This window comes from Peromyscus californicus, unplaced genomic scaffold (genome assembly GCF_007827085.1).
Source record: "Peromyscus californicus insignis strain IS unplaced genomic scaffold, ASM782708v3 Scaffold_1__1_contigs__length_55948999, whole genome shotgun sequence".
Lineage (NCBI taxonomy): Eukaryota > Metazoa > Chordata > Mammalia > Rodentia > Cricetidae > Peromyscus > Peromyscus californicus.
Window position 1 is genome coordinate 19380382 of NW_026294492.1, and position 19588 is coordinate 19399969.

Below are 19588 nucleotides of genomic sequence, written 5' to 3' on the forward strand. Positions count from 1 at the left end.
TTTCCCTATTTGCAGACGATATGATAGTATACATAAGTGACCCCAAATATTCTACTAGGAACTCCTACAGCTGATAAACTCCTTCAGTGGCAGGATACAAGATAAAAAAAAATCAATAGCCCTCCTATATACAAATGATAAACAGGCTGAGAAAGAAATCAGAGAAATATCACCCCTTACAATAGCCACAAATAATATAGAATGTCTTGGGGTAACACCAACTAAGCAAGTGAAGGACCTGTATGATAAGAACTTTAAGTCTCTGAAGAAAGAAATTGAAGAAGATATCAAAAAACAGAAAGATCTCCCATGCTCATGGATAAGTAGGACTAACATAGTAAAAATGGCAATATTACCAAAAGCAATCTACAGATTCAATGCAATCCCCATCAAAATCCCAACACAGTTCTCTACAGACAAAAAACCCAGGATAGCTAAAAGAATCCTGTGCAATAAAGCAACCTTTGGAGGCATCACCATCCCTGACTTTAAGCTCTACTATAGAGCTATAGTAATAAAAACAGCTTGGTACTAGCATAAAAACCGACATACAGACCAACGGAATCAAATTGAAGACCCTGACATTAATCCACACACATACGAACACCTGATTTTTGACAAAGAAGCCAAAACGATACAATGGGAAAACGAAAGTATCTCCTACAAATGGTGCTGGCATAACTGGATGTCAACATGTAGAAGATTGCAAATAGATCCATATCTATCACCAAGCATAAAACTCAAGTCCAAGGGGATCAAAGACCTCAACATTAAATCCAGTTACACTGAACTTGATAGAAGAGAAAGTAGGAAGTACTCTTGAACGCATTGGCACAGGAGGCCACTTCCTAAATATAACACCAGTAGCACAGACACTAAGAACAACAACTAATAAATGGGACCTCTTGAAACTGAGAAGCTTTTTTTTTTTTTTTTTTTTTTTTGGTTTTTCGAGACAGGGTTTCTCTGTGTAGCTTTGCGCCTCTCCTGGAACTCACTCGGTAGCCCAGACTGGCCTCGAACTCACAGAGATCCACCTGGCTCTGCCTCCCGAGTGCTGGGATTAAAGGCGTGCGCCACCACCGCCCGGCCTGAGAAGCTTTTGTAGGGCAAAAGACACTGTCAATAAGACAAAAAGACAGTCTACAGAATGGGAAAAGACCTTCACCAACCTCACATCTGACAAAAGGCTGATCTCCAAACTATATAAAGAACTCAAGAAACTAGACATCAAAATACTGAACAATCCAATTTAAAAAAGGGCTAAAGAGCTAAACAGAATTCTCAAAAGAAGAATCTCAAATGGCTGAAAGACATTTAAGGAATTGGTCAACACCCTTAGTCATCAGGGAAATGCAAAATAAAAACGACTCTGAGATACCATCTTACACCTGTCAGAATGGCTATGATCAAAAACATGAATGACAGTCTATGTTGGAGAGGATGCAGAGCAAGGGGAACACTCCTCCACTGTTGGTGGGAGTGCAAAGCTGTACATACAGCCACTTTGGAAATCAGTATGGCTATGGCAGTTTTCTCAGAAAATTGGGAATCGATCTACCTCAAGACCCAGCTATACCACTCTTGGGCATATACCCAAGGAATGCTCAATCATATCACAAGAATACATGCTCAACTATGTTCATAGCATTATTCCTAACAGCCAGAATCTGGAAACAATCTTGATGCCTGCCAACTGAAGAATGGATTAAGAAAATGTGGTACATATACACAATGGAGTACTACTCAGCAGAGAAAAACAATGACAGCATGAAATTTGCAGGCAAACGGATAGAACTAGAAAATATCATCCTGAGTGAGGTAACCCAGACTCAGAAAGACAAACATGGTATGTACTCACTCATAAGTGGATGTAAAGCAAAGGACAATCAGACTGCAACTCACAGCTCCAGTGAGACTACCCAGCAGGGAGGACCCTACGAGGGACGCATGATCACCCAGCGAAGGAGAAATAGATGAGATCTACATGGGCAAACTGGGGGCGAGAAGGGGTAATGGAGGGCAAGGGATGGGGGACGAGAACATAGGGGAACGGGAGGGTTGAACTGGAACAGAAACCAAGTGGGAGAATAAGGAAATAGAGATCATGACAAATGAAGACATCATAGGAATATGCAGAAACAAAGTGCTAGGGAAGTTCCCAGGAATCCACAAAGATGATCCCACCTTAGACTACCGACAATACTCTAGAGGGTGCCTGAACTGGCCTACTCTGGTGATTGCATGGATGAATACCTAACTGTCATCATAGAGCCCTAATCTAGAGACTGATGAAAATAGATGCAGAGATCCACCACTGGGCACCAGGATAAGCTCCAGAAGCCCAATCGATGAAAGAGAGGAGAGATTCTATGAGCAAGGGGCATCGAGATGATAATGGGAAAATATACAGAGATGGCCAACCAAACCAGTGGACACGCATAAACTGTGGACCAAAAGCTATAGAACCCCCATGGCACTGGATTAGGACCAAGGGACACATGAGACAGTTGTTTAGCTTGAACTCTTTAGGGGGCCCCCCAGGCAATGGGATTGGGATCTGTCCCTGGTACATGAGCTGGTTTTATGGAGTCCAGTGCCTATGGTGGAACACTTAATGCTGCCTTGATGCAGGGATGTGGGTCTTGGTCCTGACTCAACTGAATGTACCAGGCTCTGCTAACTCCCTATGAGAGACCTTGCCTTGGAAGAGGTGAGACTGGGGGGTAGGTTGGAGGAAAAGGTTGGGGTGTGGGAAGAGGGAGAAGAGGGAGATCTGTGGTTGGTATATAAAGTGAACAGAAAACCTTTTAAATAAATAAATTAAATTTAAAAAATATCAAACCATTATTCAAGTCAAACCATTATTCCATGGTAACTACAGAAGTTATAAATGAAGAAATGTAGGCTTCTTGAATACTTTGTAAAATAAAATCCCTTACATCTCCTCTTACATTATTATCTCCGATGGCAAATATTAAAAAGAATGAAAAGATCTGTAAGACTCAGACCTTTGACTTTGATGGCAGTCCCTAGAATCAGCTTATGGCATTCAATTGAACTATATAATACAAAACAAAGTCTGCGAGGCAGAACCAGGTGGATCTCTTTGAGTTCAAGGCCAGCCTGGGCTACAGAGTGAGTTCCAGGAAAGATGCAAAAGCTACACAGAGACCCTGTCTCAAAAAAAAAAAAAGTCTGTGGCAAAATAAAATAAAAAACAAAGAAGTAACAACAAATACACAAAGTCCATGTAAACATATCCAATGGAAACTAAAGAGTATATATTTTTAGAAAGCCCCATACTTCATTTTTTGCTTTTTATTTTAAAATTTATTTTTTTTAATGTGTACGAGCGTGTTGTCTACATGTATATTATTGCCCCAACTGTATGCCCATTGTCCACAGGTACCAGAAGATGGAATCCGATCAGTACATATTCTTCATGACTGAGCCATTTCTCCAGACCCATCTTCATTATTTTAAATGCCGGCATTGGGAAAGAGTTCACTTTAGGGCTGCATAATGGCTAAGTCCAAAAAGTACTTGTTCCCTAAGTTTGCATAAGGACCTATGTTTGATCCTCAGAAACCACATAAAGAGCCAAAATAAGCACAGCACACTTGAAATGCCAGCACCAAGAAGTGGAGACAGGAAGATTCCTGAGGTTTGCTGGTCAGCCAGTTTAGCCTAAACCACAAGTCCCAGGTCAGCGAGAGACCCTGTCCAAAATGATACAAAAAACGAGACCACCAGAAGATAGATGGTACAGGTAAATGACATGAGGCTATCCTCTGACCTCAACAAGCATGTACACACACGTACCTGCCTACATATACACACAGAGACAGAGTTCACCTTGACCTTGGAAACAACAGATTTATAAGGTTAATGAATATAGGCTTCCAAATCTCACTCTTGCACTTTTAATCAAGTATACAATAATTTTATATGAAAATATTTCCTATTTATCTTAGAATTTTTGGGGTGTGTTTTTTTTTTGTTGTTGTTGTTGTTTTTTGAGACTGGGTTTCTCTGTGTAGCCTTGGCTATCCTAGAGCTAGTTCTGTAGACTAGGCTGGCCTTGAAGTCATAAATCTGCTTGCCTCTGCCTCTCAGTGCTGGGATTAAAGGTGTGTGCCACCACCATCCAGTTCTATCCTAAGATTTATATCAGTTTTGTGGCAGCAGAAAGATTATGCTAGTAAAATAGCAATTTAAAAATAAACAATACAGTATAAAAATTGACAACATCAAAAGCACAAATATGCTGGTAAAAAGACACTTCCACTGGGGAGAGAAGACGAGTCAACTGCCTACCAGGTTTGGCAGGGAGAGGGTCCCCAGCTGCTTTGACAGTCTTGATAGAGAGGTGTTGATTGGAGATGGACATGCTTGGCCTGCATTGCTGCTGCTGCTGCTGCTGCTGCTGCTGCTGCTGCTGCTTCTTCTGCTGTTGTTGCTTCAGGGCCTATAAAGAAAAACTGGTAGTAAGAAACAAGCTGGTTTTCAGTGAGGGACATCTCTTATGGCAAGAACTACTCTGACATCTATTCAACACAAACAAAAGCCTAAATTTAACAAAACTGACACAAGCCTATAGGACCTATGGAATTTGGGTACTTTGGGAGGACAAGATTATTCCATTACGTACAGCTGTAAGGAAAAATCATTAGATTTTCTTCAGAACTTAAAAATCAGCAGCAAGGCAAGGGATTTACAATCTTCTAATTGAGAATTACACACTTTTATCATTTCTGAAAACAGAACTCTAAGCATTGATTCTATGGAAAAGAGCAATTGTCTGTATTATTTATGCTTCACAGGTGTTACAGTTTAATAAGTATTTGTATTACCTTGAGTAAGAGTGAAGAGACTTGCCCAAATGATAAAGTCTTAGTTACTTACAGCAATGAAATAAACAGAGAGCAAAGGACACAGCAGTGTAAGTTCTAACAACAGCAGTTAGTTCCTTCTGGCCATTTTAGCTCATTTTTATTTCTAAGAGGTTCTTTTTTTTGGTTTTTCGAGACAGGGTTTCTCTGTGTAGCTTTGCGCCTTTCCTGGAACTCACTTGGTAGCCCAGGCTGGCCTCGAACTCACAGAGATCCGCCTGGCTCTGCCTCCCGCGTGCTGGGATTAAAGGCGTGCGCCACCACCGCCCGGCTCTAAGAGGTTCTTAATTAACAGAGTTAACACGATATTATTTAGAGTGACCATTTAAAAAGAAAGAGGGTCTGGGAGATGGCTCAGTGGGTCAGAGGTGGATCCCTAGGACCCGTACCGTGGAAGAAGAGAAGTGATTCCCAAAAGTTGTTCTCTGACCCCCATGTGGATACATGTGTGTGCAAAGACACACACACACACACACACACACACACACACACACACACACACACACGCACGCACGCACGCACACACGGATAAAAAGGGCGGAGGAGATGATTCTTGCAGAGGATGCAGGTTCAGTTCCCAACACCAACATAGCGGCTCTGTGTGTGACACTATGTCTGTCCTACAAACAACTTTCAATAAAACAACTTTTAAATACTTTGAAATTCACATTTTTTAAAATGTTTGTGGACTCTGGGCCAGGAATGGTGGCCCACATCTTTAATCATAGTTTTCAGGAGGCGGAGGCAGAAACTCAAAATCTTTGAGTTTCAGGGCAGCCAACACGATACAATAACAAGTCAATCTCAAAAAATTAAAATTATGAGTTCTAATCCTTCAGAAAAAACAAAAAATACATTTTAAAAATTGTTAATTTAAATTCAAAGCCAAATTCTTTTTTGACTATCACTTAAGTTTTAATGTGCAATCCAACTACACTGGTCAATTTATTTTTACTTATTAAACTTCATCATACACACTTCTACTAAATATAGCACTACTTTTGTGCATTTTGTGAACAGCACTATTATCTACATACTGTAGTAAAACTTCTCTAAGAATATGCACAGGGGCATGAGTGTAGCAGTCAGAGGCTAACTTGCTGGAGTTGGTGTTCTTCATCATGTGGGTCCAAAGGACAAAACTCAGGTCACTGGGCTTGGCAGTATCTCTATCCAGTGATTTATCTCATTGGCCCTTAGGATTTAAAAGTATTTTTTATCATGTATAGGCATTATACAGCTAAGGATATTTTCATGTAAGTATGTACTGTAGATAAAGTGTATTTTACTCCATATCTTTTCTTAGTACCCTGGACAGTTTTGTGTCTGTTTACATGTTATATGTATAACCTTGGTATTATATATATGTCTATATACAGCCTAAGCACCAAAAAATGAGAGAAAAACTAGTATTTGCTTTTCATGGACTAGATTAATCCATTTATTTAATATCCATGTTTCTGCAAATGCTTTAAGTTTGTTCTTTGTATGGCCAAAAACAAATGACATTGTATATACACTGTTTATCCAGCTGGGACACCTGGGTGGATTCCACAACTTCATTATTGGGAATGCGGCTGCAATCAACACTGGATGCAGGTGTTCCTGCCAGAGTCCTCGGGCTAAATACTCAAGGATCTGTGACATTAACACCGTCAAGGTGACAGCATCTAGTCTCCTCTAGGAGACAAATGTGGGACAAGTCCGTGAGGATTTCTAGACTGGGTTCACTAATTTGAGAAGACCCTCCACAACGTAGGTGAGAGCAGCTGCCTCATGTCTTTGACATCAAGGCAGACCTCTTATGAATAAACTGTTCCTCCCTTAAGCTGTTTAGACAGCGCTTTTTTCCCCCTGGGGGAGAGGGTGTCACAGAACTGATACCAAGCTACTTAGCTGGGTTATAGGTTTATTTTTATTCTATGTGTATGGGTGTTTGGTCTGCATGTGTCTGTGTACTTGTGTCTGTGGAGGCCAGAGAGTGCATTAGATCCCTCTGGAACTGGACTGACAAGCAGTGGTTAGCCAGTTTGGGTTCAGGGGATCAAATCTCAGTCCTCTGCAAGAGTAGCCAGTATTCCTAACTGCTGAATCATCGTTCTAGCCTCCCAATTTAAATCTTTTGAGAAACCTCTACTGATTTCAGAAAGTCCTTGCATATGCCCTGGAATTGTTTCTCCTTGTTCTAAATGTTTCAGGTTTTATATTAGGGTCTTTCCATCCATTGGGAGTTAGTATTTCCGAAAGGGATCTAATTTTGTTCTTCTACACATGGATAAGTAGTTTGCCCAGAATCATCTGTTAAGAGGTTGCCTCTTCTCCGCTGTGGATTTACATTGCATGTCCTCTATTCAGTTGCATTGATCTGTGTGTATGTCAGTGTCATGGTTTTGTTACAATGGCTCTGTAGTACAACTTGAAATCAAGTACAGTAATGCTCCCAGCATTCTTATCGCCTAGAATTGCTTTGGCTCTTCATATTCAGGTCTTTATGTCTCCATATGAATTTTAAAATTGTTTTCTAGTTCTGTAAGAAGGCACATGAAATTTTTGTGGAGACTGTACCAAACTTATACTGAACATATATATTTATTTCATCTGGTAGCACCATCATTCACAATAGATATCTATCCATTTTCTAGCATCTTCAATTCCTTTTTTAGATGTTGAAGTCTTAATTTTCTTTCTTTTTTTTTTTTTCCACAAGACAGTTTCTCTGTGTAGCTTTGGAGGCTATCCTGGAATTCACTTACAGAGATCCATCTGCCTCTGCCTCCCAGTGCTAGGATTAAAGGCAGGCACCACCAACGTCCAGCTCTTTCTTACATGTTTCAAGATGTTTACTGGTTTTAAGGTTTTTACAGATTTTACATTTTATTGCTGTTTTAAAAGAGAGTTTAAGTACTATACTAATTAAAGGTAGAGAGGGTAGACATACTTGTATCTGAGTTTAGTGGAAATATTTTGAATTTTTTCACACTTTGTATAATACTAGAGTATATTTATAGTATATAACCATTATTATGTGGAGGCACTTTCCTTCCATTCAGAGCTTCGTGAATTCAACACTATGGAACAAATGTCAAATTTTGTCAGAAGTCCTTTCTATATACATTGGGATGCTTAATTTCTATACTAGGGTGCATTTATATGATGTATTAGACTTGTTAATTTGTGTATTATGAAGCAACCCTGTAGCTGATGTTTTACACAAATTTTCACAGTCACACAGTCTTATGTATAATAAGCTGGCTATAAGCCTGAGGGCGACTGAACTGCTTCTCCTACCTTCATGTCCTATGTGCGGGGATTACAGGTGTGTGCCACCGTCTTGCAGTTTTAAGTTTTACGGGATGCAATACCAGGCTTCATGTATATTAGGTAAGCACTCTGCCAAGTGAGTTACATCTACAACCCTTGCTATGTTCTTGAATACGGCCTGCAAGTATTTTATTGAAAATGTTTGTATGTATGTTCACCAGGAAGACTGTCTAAATAACACCCCCACCTACCCACACATCCTTCTGCGTGTGCATGTATGTTTTTCTGTGTCTGTTTTTAGTATTGGAGTAATATTGATGGATTTACTCTTTCAGGCAAACTGATGTTTTTCCCTGCAGCTTTCAAGACACTTTCTTTGTTCTGTATATTTAATGTTTTGACAGTTAATGATATGGGCAGGTTCTCCTTTGTTTACTGTTCTAAATGCTGCCTGTATCTGAGTGGATATCTCTTTGCACAGATTATTTTATATTATGATTTTCCTGGAGATATTTTTTATGCCTTTATCATGAATTTCTTCTATACACAGTTCATTGATTCTCTGCTTTCAGAGAGTTACAATCATCTTGAATGCTGCTGTGGGATGTTCTGTATGGCAAATGTGTTGCTGATTAGTCAATAAATAAAACACTGATTGGCCATTGGCTAGGCAGGAAGTGTAGGCGGGACAAGGAGGAGAATAAAGCTGGGAAGTGGAAGGCTGAGTCAGAGAGAGACACTGCCAGCCGCCACGATGACAAACAGCATGTGAAGATGCCGGTAAGCCACGAGCCATGTGGCAAGGTATAGATTAATGGAAATGGATTAATTTAAGCTGTAAGAACAGTTAGCAAGAAGCCTGCCATGGCCATACAGTTTGAAACCAATATAAGTCTCTGTGTTTACTTGGTCGGGTCTGACGGCTGTGGGACTAGCAGGTGAGAGAGATTTGCCCTGATTGTGGGCCAGGCAGGAAAACTCTAGCTACTCTACCCCTAGTTTCTTATTAACTTATCCTTGCCAGTGCCTGGATGTTCCAACCGCTTAACTGTATCCTTCAAGTCCTTATATTCTGCCCCCATCTTTGATATATTCTACTGGCTTTCAACAAAGATCAGCCAGTGCTTTTAACCCTTGAGCCATCTCTCTAGACCCTAAAACATTTTAAGATTTAATTATTTAATTTTATATGTGTATCTTAAGTATATGCTATGTGTGTGCAGGTGTCTGTAGAGGCAAAAAGGAATCAGACCCCTGGAATTGGAGCTAAACTGTAAGTGATCTGATGTAGGTGTTGGAAACCTAGGTCTTCTGTGAGAAGAAAAAGCACTCTTAATCAATGAGCCATATCTTCAAGCCCTTTATTTTTGTTTTTAGTTATAGGTAATGTATGCATTTGTGCACATGACTACAGCACCTATTAAGATCAGAAGAGAACTATGACTTCCCTGGAGCTAAAATGACAAGCAATTGTCAGCCAGTGCAGTTTCTGGGAACCAAAACTGGGTGTTCTGTGAGAGCAGTATATTTTTGGTTATTTCTTCATCTCTTAACTGCATAGCACAACCTTTTACAGCATAAGCTTCTAACCCTCTACGACTGTCCATCTTTCACAAATGTTTATACAGTCCCCGAAAAGATTTATCTTAGACATATATGAGTAACAAATATATGCAATATATACAAATTATATGATAAAATTTATGTAAAAGTTAGGCCGTTTGCTATTTCTTACTATTAATAAATTTTTATGCCAATATTTTTCTGTGTATCTTTCTTAACATAAGCACTAAACTGTTTAATCACATGTTCATGAAGCATGTACATTTAAAATTTAATAGGTATAAAATTTTCTCCAATAGAGCTATAGTGGCTGGGTATATAGCTCACGGACAGAGTACTTGCCTAGCACGCACAAGGTCCTATATTCAATCATTTCTATTTAATGATTGTTTTTTACTATACTGCATCAGTATATGAGTAACCATTGTCACCTTACTTGTCAATTCTCGATATAATACAATCTCTTAGTTCATAGCAAATTATGAAACTAAAATTAAGTTATTTAATGTTTTCCTAATTACTTGTCAGTTTGTATTTATTGATTCTTCTTGGAAGAAGCTGCTATATATCCCAGGCTGCCTTGAAATTAGAACCCTCCTGCTTCAGCCTCCTGAGTACTGGGATTATGTGACTATGCTACCAGACAAAGCACTTCAAGAAAGAAAAATAAAGAAAAAAAGGGGGGGTGGGGAACAGCTTGGAATACATATTGAGCCAATCCAAACAACACAGCAAGGTGTTATCTCGAAACAAAAGCAATCCAAAGCCAGCTCTTTGAAAATTCCAATAAAACAGAAAATTCAACTGGCAATTAACACTGGGAACAAATAAATGAACAAGGACAAATGAAAAACAAAACATTATATAACTTTACAGCAGTACATGCAATAAATCAGGTAAAAACATTTACTTCTTTTTTAACATACATTTATGTATTTATTATATTATGGAGTTGGGGGGGACATGTATATGGAAGTAAGAAACAATGCCAAGGAGGTAGTTTTATTTTCCATCATGTGGGTTCCAGGAATCAACTCAGGGTTTCATATTTGGGGGTAAGTGCTTTTACCGGCTGAGCAACTTTACTGGCACAGAAATGGACCATTTTCTAAGAAAAATCTCCAAAATTGATGCAAAAGGAGACAAATCAATTGACTAATGTAATAACAACAAAGAACAGTATAATTCAAGGAAAATGATTCTTACTTACTATTTATTCAACCTAGGGAGTAAAGATAATTTCTACAACTTTCTCCCCAAATCTAGAATAAAATAAACAACTACACAGTTTATGTTATGCTGTATTTCAAAACTGCACTACAATAGAAGAATACTGCAAGACAGAGTCTTGCTACTGTACAATCCATGATGGTTTCAAGCTCTTCCCTCCCTACCTCAGCCTCCAATGTAATAGGATTACAGATGTGTGCTACAAAACACAGCTGACTAGAAACTCAGTTATTATTTATTTATGTTTTTTTGAGACAGGGTCTCTCTGTGTAACAGGCCTAGCTGTCCTGGAATTCACTTTGTACTTCAGGCTGGCCTCAAATTCACAGAGATGTGCCTGCCCCTGGAGTGTTCTTAAAGGCATGTGCCACCACAGCCGGCTTAAAAACTAAAATTAAAAAAAAAAATTTGCACAAGCTATGTAAAGAATAAACACATAGGTTCTATTCCATTCTTACAATTAGTGCAATATTAGGAAATCTAGCAATATGATTCTGTATATTAGATTAAAAGTAAAAAATCTACCTGATCATTACAATAAGCTCCAAAGCAAACAAACCTGAGGATCGGGAATGTGGCTCAGTGTGAGAAGTATTTGATCAATGAGTGATGAGTTTCATCCTCAGTACCCCCAAAACAACCAGACACACATAAGAAAAGCTCTGAAAATGTAAACACCTATTCATGATTCAGAACACATACTTTAGCAAACTAGGAAAAAATCTGGGTCTTCAAAACCATTTTAAACCCTACATACAATGGGTGATATATACAGAGTACAAAAATTACTAACAGCAAATTAGCAGATTACGGACATTTACCCTGTAAAGACATGAATCTAAAAGCTTTCAATAAATTTTCAGTAATTAACAGAAGATTTGATGAAGTGTTTTTTTGAAAAAGGACCTCGATACATCATTGTCCTTTACACAACAGAACTAAAGGCGTGAAACACCATGTAGCTCTCATTATTATTATTATTATTATTATTAATTACTCGTTGCTTTTTTTTTCTAGACAGGTTTTCTATTATTATTATTATTATTATTATTAATTACTCGTTGCTTTTTTTTTCTAGACAGGTTTTCTGTGTAGCCCTGGCTGTCCTGGAACTCATTCGGTAGACCAGGCCGGCCTCAAACTCACAGAGATCCACCTGTCTGTCTCCTGAATGCTGAGATTACAGGCATGTGCCACCACAGCCCAGCTTTCCTAATTATTTTTAATTAGATTATTCTTCTGATAAACAGAGACTTAATGCTTACCTGCTTCAATGCCTTTTTGCTGTGCTTCTGTGATGGAGAAATGACTTTACTTGCTGGAATGGTAGGTGATGGGCAGCCTGACTGGGGAGAGGATGGCTGTGACAGTCTAGATGGTACTAGGGAAAAATTGAGAAGGAAACATTTGTTATCAGAGTTGTTATCAGGCACCACTCCTTCCCCAGATCATATGCTGCTACCTGTTAACAACTGTGACCAAACACTTTAGGAAAGGATCTTCTCTTTGGAGTTGTCCTGCAAACAGTCTCCCTTTTCAGTTTATTTCCTCAGAAAGTTCTAGTGCAGGGTGATAGGACGGGGAAGGGGCGAGTATTAGTATAGATTACTTCTCATTGTTTAATATATTAGAAGTGATTAAAGAAGCCAGAAGTCATATAAATCATGTTATCAAATTAGAACTGTAGTATCTGTGGTCCTACAGTAAACTTGAAGATGAATAACGACAACAACAAGGTGGGAAGTTATGAAAAGTTTAAACTGAAGACAATAAGGCCATTTCTACTTCAAAATTCTTCCATTGTTTTCACCCTCTCATTCCTTCCCTCATGCCCCAAGTTTTAGGTTTATCTGTTCAAGAGGGGTTTTGAAGACTTCTCTACTGGAAACAACCACTTCCTATGCCATCCACATCTGCTTTGCATAGCTGGAAACTGACTACACTGAAGTCATGGCAGGCCCATGCTTATGCTCTATAAACTTTAACATTATGTGAGCACATTTTAAAATTTTATTTTTTACATCCATGCAATGTCTATTGCCCACAAAGGCCAGAAGAGGGTGCGGCATCACCTGGAAAGAGGTTACGGATAGTTGTGAGGTGCCATGGGGGTGATAGATATTAAACCTGGGTCCTCTGGAAGAGCAGCCAGTACTCTATTGAGCCATCTCTCCAGCCCCATTTTAAAGTAAGGTGTGTGTGTGTGTGTGTGTGTGTGTGTGTGTGTGTGTGTGTGTGTGTATACGCACGCATGCATGATCACAAACACATATGCACACATCTGAGGACATTGCCCATGGAGGCCAAAACAGAGCATCAGATCTTCTAGTGATGGAGTTATAGGCACTGTAAACAGCCCAATTGTGGATGCTGGGAACCAAACTCATGTCTTCTACAAGTTCAATGAATACATCTTATGTTAGTTAAGGAAAAAGACGAAAATTGTTGGTTCAGACATCTCATGTAAGAGCAAGGAAGTTCAATTTAAGAGAGGAAAGAACCTAGAGATGACTCTTGAAGGACACATTTTGCCTAATATTTTCTTTTTAAATACTTGACCTGAAAACATTTATAGCAAAATGGTATTGCATGGTTAAGACCATGAAGATTTAAGACACATTAAGTATGTGCTCCTAGATATCTGACACAAAAATAAGAAATATACATAGTGAAATAAGCAACACCTAGAGTACAACATACCACTTTACTCTTAAATGTCCTAATAGTAAGACAATTTAACTTTGGTTCTGTATCCTCATCTTCATAAATATCATGTTTATGTACATGGGAAGGAACTGATGTAACAATCAGCTTTAAAAAAAAAGCACCTATAATCTACCACAAAAAAAAAAAAAAGAGATTGAGCTAAATAATAGAGATGGCTCAGAAGTTAAGAATGCTTACTGCTCTGTTTGCCAACACCCACATCAGGTGGCTCACAACTGCCTGTATGGAACCCCAGTTCCAGGTCATCTAATATTTCTTTCTGGCCTATGTAGTATATATATAAACAAATGTAAGCATGTACACATACACATAGAATATGTTTTAAGAAAAATGAGCTAGGTAAATCTTGAAATGATTAAGCAACAGAAGGAAAATGTATTCTCAATGTGTATTAGATGTTGACAAACTATAAAATAAAACATAAAAGTATTTAAGGTCATTTGCCTGTTTAAAGTGTACAATTCATATCTGCAAAACTATGCAACAATTACCACCATCAATTTTCACCAGCCCATCCCAAAGAGCACATTTGGTGGCTGGCCACTGTTCTGCTCCTCTACTTTGCCCCTAATCCTAACCAACTACCTACCTACTATTTGTCTCTATGGATCTATCTAAGGTTCTATGTTTGATATGATGGAATAATAAAATGTTTTGTGAGTGAATTTTTTTTCAATAGTGCAATCTTTTGAAGATTCATTTACATTCTGACAGGAATACTCCATTTCATGGTTGAATAACTATCCATTCACATTTTGTTTATATTCATCAACTGTCAAATAAGAACAATATTGAGAACAACACTCTGTTTCTGTATTTATACTTTCAGGTGGGGTTGCCCCTGTCTTTCTTTGTTGTGTTTTTTGTTTGTTTTTTGAGACAGGGTTTCTCTGTGTAGTTTTGGTGCCTGTCCTGGATCTCGCTCTGTAGACCAGGCTGTCCTCGAACTCACAGAGATCCACCTGCCTCTGCCGCCCAAGTGCTGGGATTAAAGGTGTGTGCCACCACTGCCTGGCGCTCCTGCTTTCTTTGTTTTTTTTCCTTTTTGTTTTTGGTTTTTCATTTGTTTGTTTTTTGAGAAACAGACCTACAACTATAGCTTAGCTCTCATTCTGTAGTCTAACTCCTGGTAATCTTCTGGGATTGTATGTGTGCACCAACCTGCTTGGTTCAGCTTCTTAAACATTCTTTCTTGCTCTCCCTCCTGCATGACCACATGTTTTTTTTTGTGTGTGTGTGTGTGTGCGCGCGCGCGCGCGCGCGTGTGTCTGTCTGTCTGTCTTATTGGGTTGGTTTGTTTGTCTGACCTTTGCTTTTTTTGTCTACTCTTGGGTTTTTTTGGGGGGTGGGTAGTGAACATGAAGTAGGGTGGGTAGGTGGGGCAGGAAGATCTAGGAAGAGTTGGGGGATTGGAAAGAATATGATCAAAATGTATGGTATGACAAAAAAAAAAAAAAATCAAACAAACAAAAGCCCTTGGATTTGGGGAACCTAAATTCGTGTTTGCACGCCTCATTATCCACAGCTCTCCAATTTCTTGAGTTCAATCTAAGAAAGAACTGCAGGGTCTTATGGTAACTCTGTGCTTAATTTTCTTGAGAAACTGCTGTGCTATTCATGAAGTGATACAATTCTAGCAGGAATGCAAGAGGGTTCCACTTTCTCTATATAACTGACAGCATGTGTTGTTATGTCTTTTTTATTTGGTCAATGATATGACAGAGAACATATGAAAATACAAGGTAAAACTATTAATAATCAACTGTGGTTTTTTTTCCCAAAGCCTTGTAAAAATTTTGTAATATATATTTTCTTACTTCTAAAAATTGCCTGGTTATAAACAGCAAACATTCAGAACTACCCTACTAAAGAATCTAAGAATCATACTTCATTGTCTTAAAAAGACAATAAAGCTATCTGTAATAAGCAAGACATGCCGGGCGTTGGTGGCGCACGCCTTTAATCCCAGCACTCGGGAGGCAGAGGCAGGCGGATCTCTGTGAGTTCGAGGCCAGCCTGGGCTACAAAGTGAGTTCCAGGAAAGGCGCAAAACTACACAGAGAAACCCTGTCTCAAAAAACCAAAAAAAAAAAGCAAGACATGTTGACATGTTACTTGGAAGGTTCTTCCTTAAGGTAAATGCTTTTTCTAACAAACAAAAGCACAAAACTATCACTAAGTCAACTCAAATATATGGTGAAAATTATAGGACCCATCAATAAGGGCTTAAATTATGTTAAGTTCTAGTCTCATCATCTATGAAACTTAAAACACTCTTCTTTTCAAATGCTTCAAAGTGCAAACGAGACTTAAACACATGCTGAAAAACCTCTCTTAAAATTCCCTTCTACAATTTAGTAATAGAAAGCAAGTCTTTCTATGTGTGTAAAACTATATTAGGTTTATTTAACAAGATTTTGATCAACTCTTCTATCTTCTAACAAAAGTATAAGTTCAATTTTCTATTCCAAGCTCCTGAAATTCTATTTCCAGAGATAACTAAATCTAAATAACTAGGTTTGCATCATTACATTCTTTTCTGTGCAAATAAAACAGTACAAAGATACACATTGGCTGCTATGTATGTTCTCATTACCTGTATTTATTTCTCAAAAAAACTGAATCAGCTTGAGAAAAGATACAAAGCTAGTATGGAGCAAAGGCAAGATTTAAATCTTATTTTCAGAACAATGAATAAGTACCTGGAGTAGCTGACAGTAGTGACCACTGAAAACATGTGCTAATGTCCGAATTCTCAGAGCCTGTGAACACTGCTTTATTGGTGAAAGGGCTAAATATCTTATGATTAGATTACCTAGATTATGCCAGTCAGTCTTAACGTATTTTTTACTTTTCAAGACAGGGTCTCAATTTACAGCCCTAGCTGGCCTTGAACTCTGAGATATCCACCTGCCTCTGCCTCCCAAGCATTAGTATTAAAGTTGTGTGTTATCACATCCCACACAACAAAGTATTTTTATAAGAGACACAGTGAAGACAGATTCAGAGAAGGTGAAGAAAAAGCCAGGTTAGAATAAAGTGGCCATAATGCAAGTCAGTTGGCCATCACAGGAAGCCAGAAAAGGCAAGGAACAGAAGAGTCTCTCTGAAATTCTCTGGAGGAATAGCATCCTTGCTGACACTTGGGCTTACAAACTCGTGGCTTTCAGAACTGTGAGAGAACAAATTTGTGTTACTTAAGCCACACAGTTTGTGGTAATTTGCTGCTTCAGGAACAATATAGTAACTAAGTTTTGTTTTGTTTTGTTCTGTTTTTGAGACAGTGTTTCTCTGTGTAACCCTGGCTGTCCTGGAACTTGCTTTGTAGACCAGGCTGGTCTCAAACTCATGGATATCCACCTGCCTCTGCCTCCCAAGTGCTGGGATTAAAGGTGTGCACCATCACCACCACTACCACTGGCATAAGTTCTTAAAGTATTACTATCAACTTACGGACATTTGAAACATACATTTGAAATGTTTAAATAAAAATCAAGCCTGGCCTGGTGGCACAGGCTTTAACTCTATCCCTTGGGAGACGGAAGCTCTTCCCCTGCTTCTGGTTATCCTCAAAGCCTCAGTCCTAACAGTACGGCCATCTGTACCACAGGCTGTGCCCAAACCTTCACCTCAGCCACTATCAACAAGAACATCTCCCAGAAGTCTTTCAACCTAAGTTAACTTTGTCACAAGTTTCGTTTCTAGGATGCATTTGAAAGAGAACCCAATCTTCCCCATTCACTAACTTAGCACATATAAAAAAAATGCCAGAGGGCTGGTGGATTTACCGTATTCTCTAACTCCAGTTAGTAAATTACTGATAAAAAAAAAAAAAGTCTTGAATATATGCTAACAGTCATGTGCTCTGGGAAACAGGGATCCCTTACAATAAAAAGGAGTATTTTACTAACTCATTTTTTTTTCCTTAAAAATAGCAAAAGCAAACCAAATCTCACAACTTTTCCTCATAACAAGATAAAAACTATAACCATGCAGCGTCTTAAATCCCAGCACTTGGGAGGCAGAGGCAGGAGGATCTGTCAGTTCAAGGCTAGTCTGGTCTACATAAGTTCCAGGATAGCCACAGTTATATAAAGAGATCCTGTCTCCAAGGAAGAAAACAAAACAAAACAAAACAAAACAACAATTATCCATGCAGCTGTTTCATATTATAGTATTTATAACATATTTGGGGGAAAACCAGAAATTTCCCTTAGCTATGAACATAAAACAGTAAGAGAGACAGCTGATTTTACTAGTAGTTTTTCTGACATTATTCCACCTTACCTTGACTTGAAATTCCATTAAGCTCTTCTCTGAACATGTTTCCTGTCTGAAAGCTAAGAACCAAAACTACAAACTAGTACTTTCCTCTACTTTACATATAAATCAATAAGCTAGATTCAATACTGGACTGAGTTTCTGAGTTCTAGTCTGTTCCTATTTGGCTGAAAGGTATACATATCAAGAGTTTCTATCAATTTTCAACTAAAAGTATCAGTTTTGCTGTCAGAGCTCTATATTTTTGCACATAAAAAGGAAGTGGGTTTTGATACTATCTCAATGTTCTTCCTGTCTTACAATGCATTTGAAATCATGATGTCAAACTCGAGTCAAAGCCCCAAATAAGAAAAATGAACAGCCACAATTAGATAGCTGTATTGATAAGTAGGACTGTCTTTTCAATATTTTTATCTGTTTAAAATCTTTTCACAATGTGTCTCACTGCATGGTGCTGGCTGGCCTAGAAATCATACTGTGGTCCAGGCTGACCTTGAACTTGCTGCAATCCTCCTGCTTCTGTCTGTCAAATGCTAGGAGCTTGAATGTGTGCTAACTCACTCATCCTAGAACTGCCTTTCTTTATGTGTGTGTAGAAGCATGTCTGTGGAAGTCAGAGGACAGCCTTAGGAAGTCAGTGCTCTCTTTCTACCATGGAGGTTCCAAGGTTCAAATTCAGGTTAGGAAGCTTAGCCACAAGTGTACCTGCTAGTCAATTCTCCAGTCCCTTTATTTTTATTTATTTCTTCCTCCTTGAGACAGAGTCATGTGTGGTAGCCCAGGAAGCATTCCATTACCAAGTCCTCCTGCCTCAGCTAAGCTTAGAACTGCCTTGTTGAATGATGCAGCTATTCCTATCAGGCTATAGGTCTGCCACATTCATTTCCACAGGAGTATAAAAACTCACAAATATGTAATACATACCTAACATTTTAAGGATATTATACTATGAATGATCCAAAAATAATAAATCTAGATCCTAAGAGAAACTGTTATTCTGTATTACTGGTAGCTCAGCATTTACCCATTTCTGAAGACTATCCGAGCTGCTCCAGTAAACCTGAGTTACGTGCACACTCCCACTTCCTGTTCAAAACCACTCTCCTCCCAGTTTATAGACTCTCTACAGTTAGGTGATAACTTCAGAGACTGTCTCATCAGAGTGTAATTCAAGGAGAAACAGCCGATACTGTACTCATTTCTAGAAGAGCGATGAATCAAAGGCAGATCAAAAACAATGCTGAATTTGCTATTACCTAGTTGTCAACATCTGTTATTATGTAGAATGTAGAGTAAGGTTATACTATTCAAATTTAACTAGGGAGCTACTGACAATGGAATTTTATGATTATTATTTAAGATATTTCTGAATTATTTGAACTTACCTTAATTTTTTGGCATGGCCATTAACAGACAAAAGCATTGGCAAGAGCCACTGCTCAAAGGGTTGCTGCACCAGGGGTAGCTTTGTTCAAAAATGTATTTAAAAGAAAAAAAAAACCCATCTTCATTTTACATGAATGGGTGCTTTGCTTCCATGTACACCTACCTGTGCACTGTGTGGTGCCTAGTACCTGCAGAGGCCAGGAAGGGGCATGGGGTCCCCTCATGAACTTACAGATGGTTGTGAG

The 19588-nt window shown here is 38.7% G+C and overlaps 1 protein-coding gene across 7 annotated transcripts in view; it reads right to left on the reverse strand.

Annotated features, from left to right (window-relative positions):
* Positions 1–19588, reverse strand: part of Asxl2 (ASXL transcriptional regulator 2) — a 95485-nt gene that overhangs the window by 29051 nt on the left and 46846 nt on the right. For 5 of the 7 annotated variants that reach the window (XR_008220149.1, XM_052746044.1, XM_052746043.1 and 2 more), the window contains 2 exons: positions 12215–12330; positions 4321–4471 (listed from right to left, as the gene is read on the reverse strand). The exons of the other annotated variants lie outside the window; for them this stretch is intronic. Coding sequence is in view for 4 of the 5 variants with exons in the window: in XM_052746044.1 (XP_052602004.1) it covers positions 4321–4471; positions 12215–12330 (267 nt within the window). In the remaining variant the exon portion in view is untranslated. The remainder of the gene's footprint in view (positions 1–4320; positions 4472–12214; positions 12331–19588) is intronic. 7 annotated transcript variants of the gene reach the window in all.